We start from the raw sequence: 15,211 nt of genomic DNA on the forward strand, positions 1-15,211 counted from the left end.
GGATCGAGTCCCGCATCGGGCTCTCTGCTCAGCGGGGAGCCTGCTCCCTCCTCTCTCTCTCTGCCTACTTGTGATCTCTTTCTCTGTCAAATAAGTAAATAAAATCTTAAAAAAAAAAAAAAAGAAAGAAATAGAACCTACAGGACTTGCTGATGGAAGATGTGTGGGATAGGAGAAAGGGCACAGTGACTCTGGGTTTCAGACTTTCCAAACCAGATGAAGAGAGGTACCATTTAGTGTTTTGTCTGGGGAAGATAACTGGAGAAGGATCAGGTAGAAAGAGCGGATTTAAAAATTTGAGGTACTTGTTAGATCTACAAGTTGGAGGTGTCAATGGGCTGTTGGAAACGTGAATCTGGGGTTTGGGGCCACAGATAACTGCTTTTCCAAGTCGGGGTGTGGGCCAGGGATAGGTGAGGGGAATGAAGAAAGGGTGTGGGGATCCTCAGAAAGTAGGGATTGCGCTGGTAGAACCTGGGGCAGAGAGCCCGAAAGGCAGACCCTAATGGTGACAGGGCTTCCTGGGGCGCCAGGCCTTACACCCATCTCCCTAATTACATCCATTCACAGGTATCATTTAATTTCCACTGGCCCCTGACATACCTTTCTTCCTCTGGGACTGGCTTCCTCCTGGCGGCAATCTTCTCATCAACACTCACTGGCTTTTCCAGTTCTGTGGGAATTTGGGAAAGGTCAGAGAGCAACCCTGTTTCCCTTGTCAGAAGCATCTTTGCTCAGGCATCCAATGACAAATTGGTCACAAATTGAGTTCCTCCTCTTCAGGCGTCACCCTTCGCGCCTGAGGGAGGACAAGAGGACCAGAGATCTGCATATGTAAATGAGTGATTCGTAGTAATTACGGGCTGAGTCAGTGGCTCCACTAGAAATAGAACCCAGGCGTCTTGACTCAGAAACTTGGGGTTCCCCTACAGCGCAGCGGACGCCGCGTCCACTCGGCGGTCCCGACCCTTTCCGGGGCTTCCACAGCACCAACAGAAGTTTCTTTGGTTTCTCCGCGGCACCTTCGCGCTTCGCAGCCCTGCGCGTAGCCGGACCAGGCGTGGGCGGGACGGGGGCGGAGCTGGGCCAGGTCCGGGGCGGGGCTTTGGCGTGGGCGGGGCTTCCTCGAGTTCCGGAGTCGAGTCGCTTCCCTTGGCCGGAGCGGAGATGCAGCCGCCGCCCCGAAAAGTGAGCTTGGCCTGGGAATGGGGTCTCCTGGTGGGCTGGGGGAATGGTGGGAGTTGAGGGGGGCACCGGACCCGCAGTGGGGGACCGGGGCCTAACCCTGAAGTAACCCAGGAAACACCCCAGTCCCTCCCCGGTCCCGCCCCCTCACCGCTCCCTGCGCGGAGTGTTTTTCTGGACCCGGCGCCAGGGGTCTTCAACCTCATGTTACCCCGGCAGGTGAAGCCGGCCCAGGAGGTGAAGCTTCGCTTCTTGGAGCAGCTGAACATCCTTCAGACCCGGCAGCAGAGGGAGGCGGATCTGCTGGAGGACATCAGGTAGCTTCTGATCCCTTCCACCATACCCCGACCTTTGCCGTTGCGCGCCCCTCCTCTCCTCGAACAGACCTCGGTCAGAGCTGGCCTGGGGCGGGGAAAGCAGGGGGTGAAGGGTTCTCCAAGATGCCCATTCCCGGCCCTCACTGTCGGCCTGGCTCTCCAGATACCGGTAGGGCTTATCCTTCCTCCTAACCCAACACACAGAAACACACAGGGACACTCTCTCAAACCCATTAACTCCACACCCCTCCCTCTGTCCCACAATCAAGCTTGGGGCAGAATCTCCCCTCCCTCTTCCAGACCTGTTGGAAGGCTGGAATGTATCCAGGCCCCCATTCGTCCTCACCTCCAAGTCCAAAGATGGTTCTCCAGAGGTGGGGAGGATCCTGCTGAGGCTCTGAACAATGAGGTGAGGTTGTTCTGGGTTGCGGCTGCCTGAGGTGATCTCAAGGACTCTCTCTCCAGTCTCATTCCTTCCTGATGTACTCACACTTTAGGTCTGGCTCCCCTCTTCTTCCTGCCCAGGCTGAGGAGACGATTGAGGGTGGGAGAACAGGACCAAACAGTGACACCATCCTGCCCCTTTAATCTTCATAGGTCCTACAGCAAGCAGAGGGCAGCCATTGAACGAGAATATGGACAGGTATGGGACTCCTTTTCCTGGACTTTCTCTTTTGTTGTGGCATTCTTTGCACATGGCATTCTTTTTCTGCACATACTCCTCTTCTGGCCCACAGCAATGGCCTTGAGTTAGGCAGACTGGTGTCAGATCTCTCTTGCTACTTGTTGGCTGTGTGACCTTGGACAAGGTGCTTAGCCTTTCTTGGCCTCAATTTCTTTCTCTGTAGAATGGAATAATAATTATAACTTTATATAGGATTGTTGTAAGGATTAAATAGGTAAGTCACTTAGCAAAGTGAGTGGCACATAATATGCGTCTGATGAATAGCGTTTATTATACCTGGATTTCATGTTCTCCCAGTTGTTGAGAGTCTTTGAAAGGTAACTGAGTCTGTCATGACTTTCCCACCAGGCACTTCAGAAACTGGCAGGGCCATTCCTGAAGAGAGAAGGGCACCGGAGTGGGGAGATGGACAGCAGGTGCGTCCCATGGATGGGGATAGTTCAGGGGATCTAGAAGGGGTGAGGAGCCCAACCCCTTTTTTTTGGGAATAAAGGGCCAGTGAGGGGAGAGGGCATGTGAGCTGCAGGTAGAGCTGACACAGCAGCCTGAGAGGAGCTGACCCAGCAAGGACACTGTGGGTGCAGGCGGAGGGCATGAGTGATCCTTGTGGCTGAGCTAATGTGCTGATCGATTGATAGGCTCCCAGACAAGGGGGAAGGGAAAGCACTGTGTCTCCTATGGTGTTGGGTTTGGTCGTGGGGGGGGGGAGTGTCTCATGAAGCTTTGGAGTGCTCTCCTCCTCAACACAGACCTTCTCTGGGGAGAGGCAGGATGGTGTTTGGTGCCTGGCGCTGCCTGCTGGATGCCACCGTGGCTGGAGGCCAAGCCCGGCTCCAGGCGTCTGACCGATACCGTGACCTGGCAGGGGGCACAGGGCGGAGTGCCAAGGAGCAGGTGCTCAGGAAGGTATGGCTCAGTGGATGGGATGAAGGAAGAGCTGGCTTGGGGTAGAAAGTGGTCTGGGTCAGGACTCTGTGTGTACACGCCCTTAGGGAGCAGAGAACCTCCAGAGGGCGCAAGCAGAGGTGCTGCAGTCTGTCCGGGAGCTGAGCCGAAGTCGGAAGCTGTATGGGCAGCGGGAACGTGTGTGGGCCTTGGCACAGGAGAAGGCGGCTGATGTCCAGGCTAGGTGGGGTCATGGGGAGTTGGGAAGCCTGACTGGGAGACGGGAGCCAAGGCACCACAGCTGAGCCTAACCTTGACTCCTCTCCCTTGCTTGCACAGACTGAACCGAAGTGACCATGGGCTCTTCCACACTCGGGCCAGTCTCCAGAAACTCAGCACCAAGGTTTGGGGGGACGTGGACATGAGTGGAGGTGGGAAAGAGGTGGGCAGAGTAGTCTAGCGGTTTGGAACCCAAGGGCATAAATCTGAGAGACTGAGATGAATCCAGGCTTCCCTACATCCTCAATGTGTGACCCTGGTTAACTTGGTCTCTTAGAGTTTCATGTTCTTCATCTGTAATGTGGAAATAGTACATTTCTTTTTTATTCCTTTACCATGCATTTAATGAGGACTCTGTGCCTTCAGAGTCTGGTGAGGGGCAGATAGATAGTAAGTAAAGAAACAAATAATCAGATTAAGTGAAAACAAAACAAGGTGCATGGTAAAGGGTTAATAGGGTGTAATTTAGAAAGAAAAGCTATCTGAACACATGGCCTGAATGGCAAGAAGCAGCCAGCCATGCAAAGATCTAGGGGAAGAACATTCCAGGGAGAGGAAACGGTGGCTCTGAGGAAGCAGAGGCTCTGAGGTGGGAATAGCTTTGAGGGCTTTGAGAAATATAAAGAAGGTCAATGTGCCTGGAGCACTCTGAGCAGGGGGACAGGCACTGTGAAAACAGGTCAGAGAGATTGCAGGGGCCAGCTCTTGTTGCACCTGGCAAGCTACAGTAAGGAGCAGTGGGATTTTATTTTAAATGGACATAGATGCCACTAGAGCATTTCAAGCTGGAGTTGTTGAGTGTGCAATATGTTTAGTGTAGCACCAGGTGCACAGTAAGCACTCAATAATATGAGAATCCATGCTGGATCTGGGTTGGCCTTGGAAGGACCCCACGGGTCCAGGGCTTCCTGTTGACACCTGTTTTCTCCTCCTAGCTCTCTGCCCAGTCAGCCCAGTACTCCCAGCAGCTGAGAGCAGCCCGCAATGAGTACCTGCTCAACTTGGTGGCCACCAATGCCCACCTTGACCACTACTACCAGGAGGAGTTGCCAGCCCTGCTCAAGGCCAGTCCCAACCCAGATAGTCCTGCCTCTTGGCACAAGGGGTGAGGGGGTGTTGTGTGGGAGAGCCTCTCCTTGATTCCTACCACCGTCAGGCTAGGTGGTGCTAAGGTCCCAGCCTGCTTTGAGTGGCTAGAAGTTACATCCTTTAGTTACATCTCCTCTTCTGGTTTGGGTTTGTCTTCTAGCTGGCTACATGACACTCTGAACACCTAGTTGCCTCATTAGGGACAATTTTTGTTCTGCCTACTTTATAAGACTAATGGGGCTCAGGCGAGAGAATGGACATGAAAATGCTTTTTAGACTGTTAAGGTCTATGCATACATGAGGGCCTATTATTAGAAGCAGTAAAATGTCTCATTTCTTCCCTCTTTCCAATTCCTCATGCCCATCACCCATCTGAACCTGGGCAGAGAGCTTGCTTTGCAGTAGATGCTGGGGTAAGGGTGGAGTCACGATCTTGGGGTTCTCTCCAGGCCCTGGTCAGCGAGCTGTTGGAACACTTGAGGGACCCCTTGACCTTGCTAAGCCGCACTGAGCTGGAAGCTGCAGAGATGGCCCTGGAGCATGCCCGCCGTGGAGGGCAGGCAACCTCCCAGGTGAGGGCCGTTCCCTATATGAGCTCCTCAGGGATCTCCTTCACCCTGCTCTTCAGTACAGACCACCCACTGTGTATCTGTCCCTTTGATTTTCACCTGTCCTTTTTCCAAGAGGGGCTGGGGATAGGCTTGGAGGGGTAACCCGTGAGTGACCAGTTTGACCTTTTCTAACCCCCAGGTAAGCTGGGAGGAGGATCTGAAGCTCTTTCTTCAGGAACCTGGAGTATTTTCCCCCACACCACCTCAGGAGTTTCAGCCTGCAGGGACTGATCAGGTGAGACTTCTCTCTTCATTGGAAGCCAACCACCTGTAAAGGGGACTGTGGTTTAGGCCTACTCCCTCATCACCCTTGTCCTGATTAGTGACTGTTAAACTGTGGAGAAGGGGTTTCAGAACTCTAGTTCCTCTTCCTTCTTCCTCTTTCCCATTTTGGGGACTCTCTGTGTGTCTCTGTCCACAGGAATGCACACCTGTGCCCTCACCTCTTTGTCCCTGTTGCTGGAGAAGGTTAGGACAGGGAGAAGGAAACAAGAAGGGACTGTAGAGAAGGAGCAACATCAGTTCCTCCTCTCAGCATCTGTGTACACTCTTCACATAGGTTTGCACCCTGGAGCTGGAGGGGGATGCAGGAGGCATGATGGGGGACCGTAGCCTGGAGAAAGAGGTTCAGCGCTGGACGAGCCGAGCTGCCCGAGACTACAAGATCCAGAACCATGGGCATCGGGTGAGGTGGGGGGTGCAGGTGTTGTGGGTGGGTGGGAAGCGCTGAGAGATGAGGACTCCGGAGTCAGTGGGGGGCTGCATGAAGGAGAGGAAGGAAAGGGATTTTAGCGCCATAGTGTGGCACAGTGGTTAAGAGCCCAGTTTTCAGAGCTATACCCACCTGGGTTCGAATCCTGCTCGCTTGTTTTCTCATTATGAAACCCTGAGTAAGGGAGTGACTTAACCTCTCTGGACTTCAGTTTCCGTATTGTGAAGTGAAGGCTAATAACAGTCCCCACTGCATGAGGATGATTAAATGACATAATACATGCAAAGCAAGTAGCAAAGTGCCAGTCCATAGTAAGTTGTCTGCATAGTGTTTCCACCCACCCCTGTTCTCTGCCTTTCCAACCAGGTGCTGCAGCGGCTGGAGCAGAGGCGACAGCAGGCCCCAGGGCGGGAGGCACCAGGTCTAGAACAGAGGCTGCAGGAAGTGAGGGAGAGCATCCGGCGGGCACAGGTGAGCCATAGCCCTGTTCCTGGGACCCCTGAGATTCCACCTGCTCACACAACACCTTCCTCCTGTCTAGCTACGTGGTGGGGAGCAGGGAGGTGGGAGGTAGAAGGTCACATGTTTGGGGTGGCTCCACTTACGGCCCAAAGGCAGGCCCATCCATGACCTTGGTTGATCTCTCTTCCCCATGCCAGGTGAGCCAGGTGAAGGGGGCTGCCCGGCTGGCCCTGCTCCAAGGAGCTGGCCTGGATGTGCAGCGCTGGCTGAAGCCAGCCATGACCCAGGCGCAGGATGAGGTAGAGCAGGAGCGACGGCTCAGTGAGGCCCGGCTGTCCCAGAGGGACCTCTCTCCCACGGTGAGTACCCTTTGCTCCCTACCCCTCTACACCCGGGAGGGTAAAGGGTAGATCTCCCCAGAGGAGGGCAGACACTATAAAATGGGCATCCCAATAGTACTGAAGTCAAAGAGGTTGTTATGAGGCTGGAATGAAGAATGTATACTTTTTTGCATAGTTTGTAGCACAGAGTGCTCTCAGTGAACTTTTATTGTGACTATAGGATAGCAGCTATGAACTAAGGTTCTGAGTATGGACTCTAAGTGGCTTACGCGCCAGCCACTCCACTTACTACTAGTTGTGTGGTCTTGGAAAGTGACTTAACATTTCTGAGCCTCAGTTTTCTTACAAGTAAAATGAAGTAGGTGGCTTGGTCAGTTAAGGGTCTGAGTCTTGATTTCAGCTTAGGTCATGATCTTAGGGTTGTGAGATTAAGCCCTGCATCAGGCTCCATGCTCAGTATGGAGTCGGCTTTCCTCTCTCCTTCTCCCCCTGCCCTGCCCCCCAGTGCATGTGCACATACATGTGTGTACCCTTTCTCTCAATTAAATAAAATCTTTTTAAAACAGTTGAAAAGTAGGTAAAATGAGATGATATAGTTATGCAAAATATCAGCGGGTTATTGTGGAGTTGCGATGAGGTGCTATACATAAGATGTTAAGTGTTGTTCCTGGCCCATGGTAGGCACTCAGTACTGGAATTCTGCAATTGTTGTTGGTGTTACCCTGCTCTGTGGTGATTTTGTTTGTGATACATGGTGGACAGATGGGTACTATCTTGGGTAGTGATCTATCGGTGTTCTTTAAGGGTAGAATGGAGGAGTGGGATTAAAATGGGTACTTGAGAATGGGCCCCCCAGTGATGTCTGTTCTCTGTCCCCCAGGCTGAGGATGCTGAGCTCTCTGACTTTGAGGAATGTGAGGAGACAGGGGAGCTCTTTGAGGAGCCTGCCCCTGTAGCCTTGGCCACCAGGCCCCTCCCCTGCCCAGCACATGTGGTGTTCAGCTATCAGGTATCAGGTGGGCATGGGGTTGAGGACCTCAGAGAAGTGGGGATGGGAGACAGCCATGTCCTGAATTCTTCCTTGTGGGGCCCAGGCAGGGCATGAGGATGAGCTGACCATCACAGAGGGCGAGTGGCTGGAGGTCATAGAAGAGGGAGATGCTGATGAATGGGTCAAGGTGGGTATGGACCATAGGTTCTGACCTTGGCGGTGGCGGGGGGGGGGTGCGGCAGTGGGAAGAACTTCTCTGTGGCTTGCAAGGACCCAGCCAGACAAAGCTAGAAGCCTGAGGAGGAGGGCTAGGGCCATGGGCTGCTGAGTCAAGTCTGCTCTCTGTTCACATTGTTGCGTGAATAGGCTCGAAACCAGCACGGCGAGGTAGGCTTTGTCCCTGAGCGGTATCTCAACTTCCCGGACCTCTCCTTCCCTGAGAGTGGCCATGACAGTGACAATCCCTCAGGGGTAGAGCCCACAGGTAAGAATGGGAAATTCTGGGTCAGGGGACCTTGAGTCGTGGTGGCCCTGAGGTGTCATGACCCAGGGAACTACTCCCCATCAACTCCCCTCACCACCTCTCCTGGGCTTCTGCAGCCTTCCTGGCCCGTGCCCTATACAGCTACACAGGACAGAGTGCGGAGGAGCTAAGCTTTCCAGAGGGGGCGCTTATCCGCCTGCTGCCCCGGGCCCAGGATGGAGTGGATGATGGCTTCTGGAGAGGAGAATTCGGGGGCCATGTGGGGGTTTTCCCCTCCCTGTTAGTGGAGGAGCTGCTTGGCCCCCCAGAACCCCCTGAACTCTCAGACCCTGGACAGGTGAGGCTTCCTTCTCCCTGGGTCCCCAGGCTTCTCTGAGTTGAGCCCCCCACTCCAATGAGGCCCCATATTCATTTTAATGCCCCCTTCCTTCTCCCGGTTTACTTTGTACATTGGCTTGGACCTCCCAATCTCCTTTGGCTGGGCAGAGAAGAGGGAAACTTAGGCAGTTTTCCCTAAGAGTTTGGTGGTCCTACTTTAGCGCTAGATCTGAGTTTAGATTCATACTGCATTGCCTTGGGCAGTGATATAAGCTTGGTGCTTACTTGTCATCTGGGAAAACTGGGGTAATAATACCTACTTCAGCAGCCCAACCCTCGTGTCTAGAGATATGGAGGTAAAGCCCTTAGCACAGTGACCCAGAGGAGGTCGTTTAATATATGGTACCTACTCTTACAGCAGGAAGAGCCTAGGAGAGGGAGTCAGGAGAGCTGGGTTCTAGTTGGGACTCTACAACTAACAGGCTCCATGCTTTTCAATAGATGGCTTAACCTGAGTCTCATCTCTACAAGAAATCATACAACAAAACTCCCTACTTCATGGGATGATGTAAGGAATTAATTAGTGAGCATATATGAAGTGCTAACAGAATGTCTGGGACATAGTACCTATTGGCTATGGAAGTGTGTATCAGCTAAAGCCCCCAGGTGTGTAGAAGCATTTGGCCGCTGTCCAAATCAAGGAGAATGGGACAGGAATTGTAGATGAGATGAGAGGAAAAGGTGATGAAACCTTCCTGTGTGCCAGGAATAACCCGGTGTGCCCCTTGTTCCCAGATGCTGCCATCCCCTTCTCCTCCTAGCTTCTCACCTCCTGTGCCCACCTCTGCCTTGGAGGGAGCCCCTGCATCTGCGCTGCCTGTGGGTGAGTAGAGGGCACTGGGGGCCCTGGGAGGGAAAGAGACAGGCAGGAGGAGAAAGGTTGCCCTTGGCTTCTCTGCCTGCCCTCAGGAACCTCCTCCATCAGGCTCACAGAATCAGGATGGTGAGAAGAGCTTGGGCTTTGGAGGGGAGGCAAGTGCATCATTGAGACTTTGCATATGACTTCCCAATGTGTGGTTTGGGGCGGAATATTTAACCTGCCTGGGCCTTTACAGGGTGAGGAGAAAGGTCCCTACTTTACTGAGTTGTTGTGAGGGTTAGGAGGATGGGCCTAGGGGTGCTTGGGTGGCTCGGTTGTTAAGCGTTGGCCTTCTGCTCAGGTCATGATCCCAGAGTCCTGAGATCAAGCCCCGCATCAGGCTACCTGCTGAGGCTGCGTCTCCCTCTCCCACTCCCCCTGCTTGTGTTCCCTCTCTAGCTATCTCTTTGTCAAATAAATAAATAAATAAAATCTTAAAAAAAAAAAAAAAAAAAAAGGATGGGCCGCATTGTGCCTGGCACATAGTATGCATGCCTGCAGTAGCTGTTTCCTCATGAAGGTTATTTTACAAATCAGCCAGCTTTTCCCACTACGCATCCTCTGCCTTTATGTTCTTGAATCCTGTAAACACTTTGGTTTGTGTCATCATTTTCCTTCTTGGAATGCCCACCTTTTCTAAAACCTTCTCGTACTTCTACTTTCTTCACAGAGCCTCCCTTCCTGTGACCATTTTCTGTATCCCCTGCTCCAGCCCCTATAGTTCACTTTGAATGATTTAGCACAATCATTCATTGTGTTTGTTGGTTTTTCACTACTGGGTTCCTGACAGCCACTGGGAATGGGGGTGCTGTGAATCCCATTGCCCCCTCTCAGCAGGTGCCAAGTAAGTGCTGAGGATGGATAGATCAATGGATCTTGTGGCTCCAAGACTAGGGACTATTCGTTAATTCATCAAATATTTACAGTGTTCCACTGTTCTAAGTGCTGGAGATGCAGCAATGAACAAAACAAAGCCTGAAGACTGACTTGTGGCTCTTGTTTGCAGACCAAGATCTGGACTGCCCTGGACCCCTGGACATGATGGTACCTCGACTCAGGCCGGTACGGGTTCCTCCCTTGGAGGAGATTGTGTCATTCCAATGTGTCCTGTTTTGTCTGCGGGGCTGAGGGAATGGACAGGGATGTCCCCAAGGGAGGGTTCTGGAGCTCTGATTCTGTGTTCTCTACAGATGCGTCCACCACCTCCCCCACCAGCTAAAGCCCCAGATCCTGGCCACCCAGATTCTCTCACCTGAAGCCAGGGGGATTGCTGTCCCCCAGTGAAGCTGCTGTCCCTATACCCAAGATGTCAGAGAACACCCCCCTCTATGATCTGGAGTAATAACACAGCCAAAAGCTGGAGTTTCCCCCATTTCCACTCTTACCTCCAGGGGTAGAAACTTTCCCTCTCCCCATTTCCAGAGCTGGAACTCACTCCTTTCCCCCCATCACACTTCTGCTATCTCTAGGGCTGGAACTATCCCTCTTTCTTCTGCCACCCCCCCCATCTCTAGGGTGGTAAAATGGATTGTGAAATCTCTGGGGCTGGAACCCATCTTCCAAAGTCTTGAGTGGCTCCAGCCCATCTGTGTCTCCACCCTGACTCTGTGATGCAGTCCACTGGGTCTGTGACCCATGGCCACTGGGGTTGGGGGCTGGGACAGGAGCAGGCCTGTCAAAAGGAGCTGGAGCCAGTATGCAACACAGCTGTAATGGTCTGAGCGGATTTATTGACAGTGAATAAAGGGCACTAAGCCCAAGCCAGGGCCTGGACCTCTTTTGCCAAGAGGGCAGGGGGCCTAAGGTGCTATTGCTTTAGGGGCCCACCAAGGGCAGGGGCCTGCTCCCAGCTGCCACGCTCTAGCAAATGGAGCGAGGTAATGGGGAAGGGGTCAGGCGGCCTGTTGGCAGGCAGGGGAAGTGAAAGAGACTGAGGGATGGGGTTGAGACTTCTCCCGAGGTCCCCCAGCCTGAGGCCATGCAACTCCAGATGGAAGTAGAGCTGGTTCCTCAGGTGGGGGGCAGTGCTGTCCAGTGGGGAGGAGGGCCTTCATGCCCACCCACCCCCTGGCCCTGCCAGCTGGTAGTCCATCAGCACAATGAAGAAGGAGGCTTGGAGGAGAGGAAGGGTAACAGTGTTGCTTTCTATTCAGGATGTGTCTCAGCTTTTCCCCTGGGGGCTGCAGGACCTTCCCTGTCTGCTGGAGCACATGCCCGCTCCCCACCACTAAACCAAAGAATTTGCAGCAAAGGCCATCCTGGGGAGTACAGTGAGCTAATGGGCTTAGGTGGTGTAATTAGAGGGTAGGAAGATGAGATTATCTGATTTGGGGCCCAGGCAGACTCACCTCACACACCCCCTGCTCCCCGTGGTGGGGACACCTGTGAGAGAGAAGTGGTCAATAATGGGAGAACAGGATGTGGGTCCAATCAGTGCTACCTCCCCCTGCCCCCAGGGTAGGAGGCAATAAGAGCTGAGACCACCATAGCCATGCCCATGCCTTCATACCTGGTGATCTGAGGTGTCCAGTTTGCTTGACTGTCCAATTGCCTCTCGACTGGCCAGTCCTGGGCTTGGGCCCTTCTCTCCAGCCCCAGGAATGGGCTCTGCGGAGGCTCTAGGGTTCCCCTCAAGTGCACAAGGGACTAGGCTGCCATCCCTGAGTCCTCCATTCTGCACTGGGGGACTGGCAAGGCCCGGGGGCTGTGGCCTTTCAGGGGGCACACTCTCAATGGCAGGTGTCCCTGCCCTGGGCTGCCCTCCCCCAGACCCCTGACTACCCGCTGTGTCCTGCCCTCCACCAGACCCCCAGCTCCTGTCCGTGGGAGAGCCATCACGATGCTCATGTAGCCCATAGCGCTTCTCAATGTGTGTCACCCGGAACCTGGGAAGGGAGGGAACACTGGGTCTTAAGACCACAACTCAGAGACTGCTAGGCTTCCCCCGAACCAGGAACATCTGGGTTTCATGGTCACTTCCCTCTGGCCTGGGGGGAGGGGGGAGACTTCCCCAGATTATGGGGCATATGTACAGCCCAACTTCTGCTGTAGCTCACTGTCTAGGAGAACAGAGCTGGGGCCCACCTTTGGAGTCAGGTGCCTGATCACTGGGGCTCCCACCTCAAACTCCCTTTCTCTAGGGCTTTCTGTCCTCACCTGCCCACAGAGAACACGGTGGTCTCTCCAGGCCGGGGGCGGCTCTTTCCTTCCTTGGAGCGTCCCTGACGAACAAGCGGGGGCCTCTTGTTGCGGCTGCAGTGGATACAAGGGGCTGCAGAGCCCAGATGCACTGTGTGATGATGGGAAGGGGCTCCATCTTGCAGGCTGGAGGTGGCATCCACGCTGGACGATAGGGAAGAAGGGAGCACAAGTGACACTACCATTTCCTTTCCTTTTCCATTTGTGTCTGTTCTTTCAGCTTCTTAAACCCCCAGATGCCTCGCTTTCCCCAGGCCCCAGCACTCTTGTATTTATCTAATAAACACAATATTCAGATTTTAGTCATCATGTGTTCTCGTTCCCAGGGTTGTTTGCTAAAAAGAGGGCAATGTTTAACCCAAAGGAATGGCACAAGGGATAAATGTCAGGCTTGATGATATCCAGATGGGAAGTATGGTTTGAAGGACTCAGATTTCTAGAAAACTTCTTTCTTTTTATAGGCTAGCCAGCTTTGCCTCCCTCCCGGCCCCCCAGACATGCGAGGACATTGGGAAAGGATTGTGCTGGAGGAGAGGGTACTCTCCAAGGCAAGCTAAGTCATGCTGGCCCTTGTTTCCAGCTCACCTGGACAGCTGCACTGTCCCTTCTCCTTCACTGTCCCCCAGCATCTCCTTCAAGGCCTCAGCATTGGCTGAGGGGAGAAGGAAAAGAGGGAGTCAGTGGAGGTGGAGGTCAGGGCAAGAGAAAGTTGAGCAGGGGTCAGGGGCGGGGAGAGTAAATGGCCAGTCTACACCCACCTTCATTTTGGATGATGCAGCGAACAATCCTCTCTACGGTGTCCTCATTCATGTCATCGTCTTCAGCTGAAGGATGAGAGGTTGGCAAGGAAGCAGGAAGTGAGTCAGCTTTGGGTGGACATTACCTGGTGACTTCTGTGGCTTACTGCTCAAGACCTACCCCTTTGTCTATTTGCCATCATGCTGGATGTTAGCATTTGGGGGCCAGGGCAGAAAAGATGGGAAAGTCAGTGGGAGTCCAAGACTATCAACAGTGGGCCCTTCCCACCCATGCTGCCTTTCCTAGGCTTGCTTTCAGGGTGGTGTCATCCCAGTTAATGACTCAAGAAAGCATCATTAAGCCTCCTTAAGGCTTGGTCAGGATTTGGCCTGGGTCTTTCGATCAGGAAGTCAGAAAGAGGTATGGGGTGAAGGAAATGGGAGGAAGGTGACTGAGCCGGGTTCTAGGCTCCTCACTCACGGGGCTGGAGCTGGGCATCGTCGGGCTCCGAGCCCCTCGACGTGCGGCAGCGGTAGCCCTTCTTCTTGAGCACGTGGCAGATCATGAAGCCTACGAGGCCCATGAGGAAGAAGACCAGCACAAGCAGGAAGAGCATGTATAGCCCATGTTGGGGCGGCTCCAGGTCAGGCTGTGGTTCCGACATGAGGCCCTGGGGGGCGAGCGCGGGCCAGGGCGCCTCCTGGGGGTAGGGGGCTGCAGCTAGGGACTGGGGGAGGGATAGGAATTCGGTCCTCAGGACCCGAAACCGACGAGCCTCTGAGGTCCGGCCCCACCCCCCTACCCAACCAAGGAGCTGTCCGTGCCAGGGGTGCTGGTCCGGGGCAGGGGTGCCAGACGGTGGCTGCGCAAGCCCTCTTCCACGACCCTGATCCTGCTTCCCCGACGCCCAGAGCGTTCCCCTTTCCAGCTTGTCCTGAGCTTCCGTCCCTCCCAAGGACACTGCAGAGCGAGATGGGACGGAATTCTCAGGCGGCCGGCGCAAGAATCGCGCCTGAGTCAGCGTCCGCACCTCCTCCGCGTCGGCCTGAGCCAGGCCTCTGCAACCCCCTCCCCTGCCTGTATTCCCGCACAACGCCACCCCTTTCGGTTCCTCCCATCCTGACCACTTGGCCCACTCGGTACCGGTGGCTTGATTCTGGCTCCGGCTCCGGCTCGGGTTCCGGCTCCAGGGACGTCCTAGTCCGGCTTAGGGCCCCCGACGCCCTCCCGGCGCTCATCCCTTGCTTCCTCCCCCTCCCCCCCTCGCCGCCTCACCGGCTCCGGGCTCTGGCTGCAGATACCGGTGCCGCGGCAGGCGGGGGGAGGGAAGGATGAAGAGGGATGCGGGCTGGTTGGGAGCGGCAGCTGGCTCCGGACAACTCCGGCTGTGGGAAGGGGAAGGAAATGGGGATTGGGGGGGCGCCGCCGCAGCCGCCCTAGGTTCCCAAATGCCTTCTCCAGTCGCCAGCCCGGGACCAGGGGGCGGAGCGCAGGTGTGCGGGGCGGGGAGAGAGAGAGCCTTGCGTGCTTGTGAGCGCAAGTGTGGGGCGCGCGTGACTGCGCCGCCCCCCTCCGCCCCCCCCGGGGGGAGTGTGCGGCGCCGAGTCAGAGTTCGGGTGGGGAGGACAGGCAGTCAGAACAAAGTGCTCTCCACTGTTCTATCCCGCATGCTTGGCTTATCTCCTGCCCTCAGATGCCTCGATCTGGTGGATAGCCAGGAATCTTCCCAGCGGACCACGGGAAGCTGGCTTTCTGCACCGGAGAGGGACGGAGTGGCGGTTCTCCGGAGTCTCCTAGACTGGTGACAATGGCCTGCGCCCCGTTTGGGGCAGCTGGCTGGACGAGATGTCTCGGATTCCCGAGGATCTGACCCCTACCCCGGAGGAGATGACCCTCGCATCCTAGAACCGATGCTACCGGTCCTCCGCAAAGCGCAGATGCTAACGCTCTGGAACCTAGAAGGGCAAAGCCAAGCGAGGGGCGGAACTCCGCAGGGG

At 54.7% G+C, this 15,211-nt stretch overlaps 2 protein-coding genes across 4 annotated transcripts; one reads left to right on the forward strand and one right to left on the reverse strand.

Moving 5' to 3' along the window:
- Positions 1-1,125: 1,125 nt before the first annotated feature.
- On the forward strand, positions 1,126-10,952 carry FCHSD1 (FCH and double SH3 domains 1). 2 transcript variants are annotated; one of them, XM_044225708.1, is made up of 20 exons: positions 1,126-1,188; positions 1,405-1,502; positions 2,100-2,145; positions 2,536-2,603; positions 2,937-3,093; positions 3,180-3,316; positions 3,412-3,475; positions 4,287-4,415; positions 4,890-5,012; positions 5,191-5,286; positions 5,611-5,736; positions 6,130-6,234; positions 6,423-6,584; positions 7,447-7,575; positions 7,661-7,744; positions 7,924-8,041; positions 8,158-8,378; positions 9,155-9,242; positions 10,285-10,340; positions 10,469-10,952. In XM_044225708.1, exons 1-20 carry the CDS (start codon positions 1,168-1,170, stop codon positions 10,532-10,534), a joined length of 2,094 nt encoding a protein of 697 aa, XP_044081643.1. In that variant the 5' UTR covers positions 1,126-1,167; the 3' UTR covers positions 10,535-10,952. The 2 variants fall into 2 exon arrangements, with proteins under 2 accessions (XP_044081643.1, XP_044081648.1); XM_044225713.1 differs by having other exon boundaries at positions 2,958-3,093.
- Positions 10,953-10,986: 34 nt separating this feature from the next.
- On the reverse strand, positions 10,987-15,145 carry RELL2 (RELT like 2). Of its 2 annotated transcripts, XM_044225730.1 has the most exons (9): positions 14,358-15,145; positions 14,039-14,174; positions 13,695-13,941; positions 13,235-13,300; positions 13,062-13,128; positions 12,435-12,620; positions 11,788-12,163; positions 11,627-11,660; positions 10,987-11,390 (listed from the first exon to the last, which is right to left on the reverse strand). In XM_044225730.1, the coding sequence occupies exons 1-8, from the start codon at positions 14,450-14,452 to the stop codon at positions 11,628-11,630; spliced, it is 1,206 nt and encodes a 401-aa protein (XP_044081665.1). In that variant the 5' UTR covers positions 14,453-15,145; the 3' UTR covers positions 10,987-11,390; position 11,627. The 2 variants fall into 2 exon arrangements, with proteins under 2 accessions (XP_044081665.1, XP_044081658.1); XM_044225723.1 differs by lacking the exon at positions 14,039-14,174.
- Positions 15,146-15,211: the final 66 nt, after the last annotated feature.

Source organism: Neovison vison, chromosome 1 (genome assembly GCF_020171115.1).
Source record: "Neovison vison isolate M4711 chromosome 1, ASM_NN_V1, whole genome shotgun sequence".
Lineage (NCBI taxonomy): Eukaryota > Metazoa > Chordata > Mammalia > Carnivora > Mustelidae > Neogale > Neogale vison.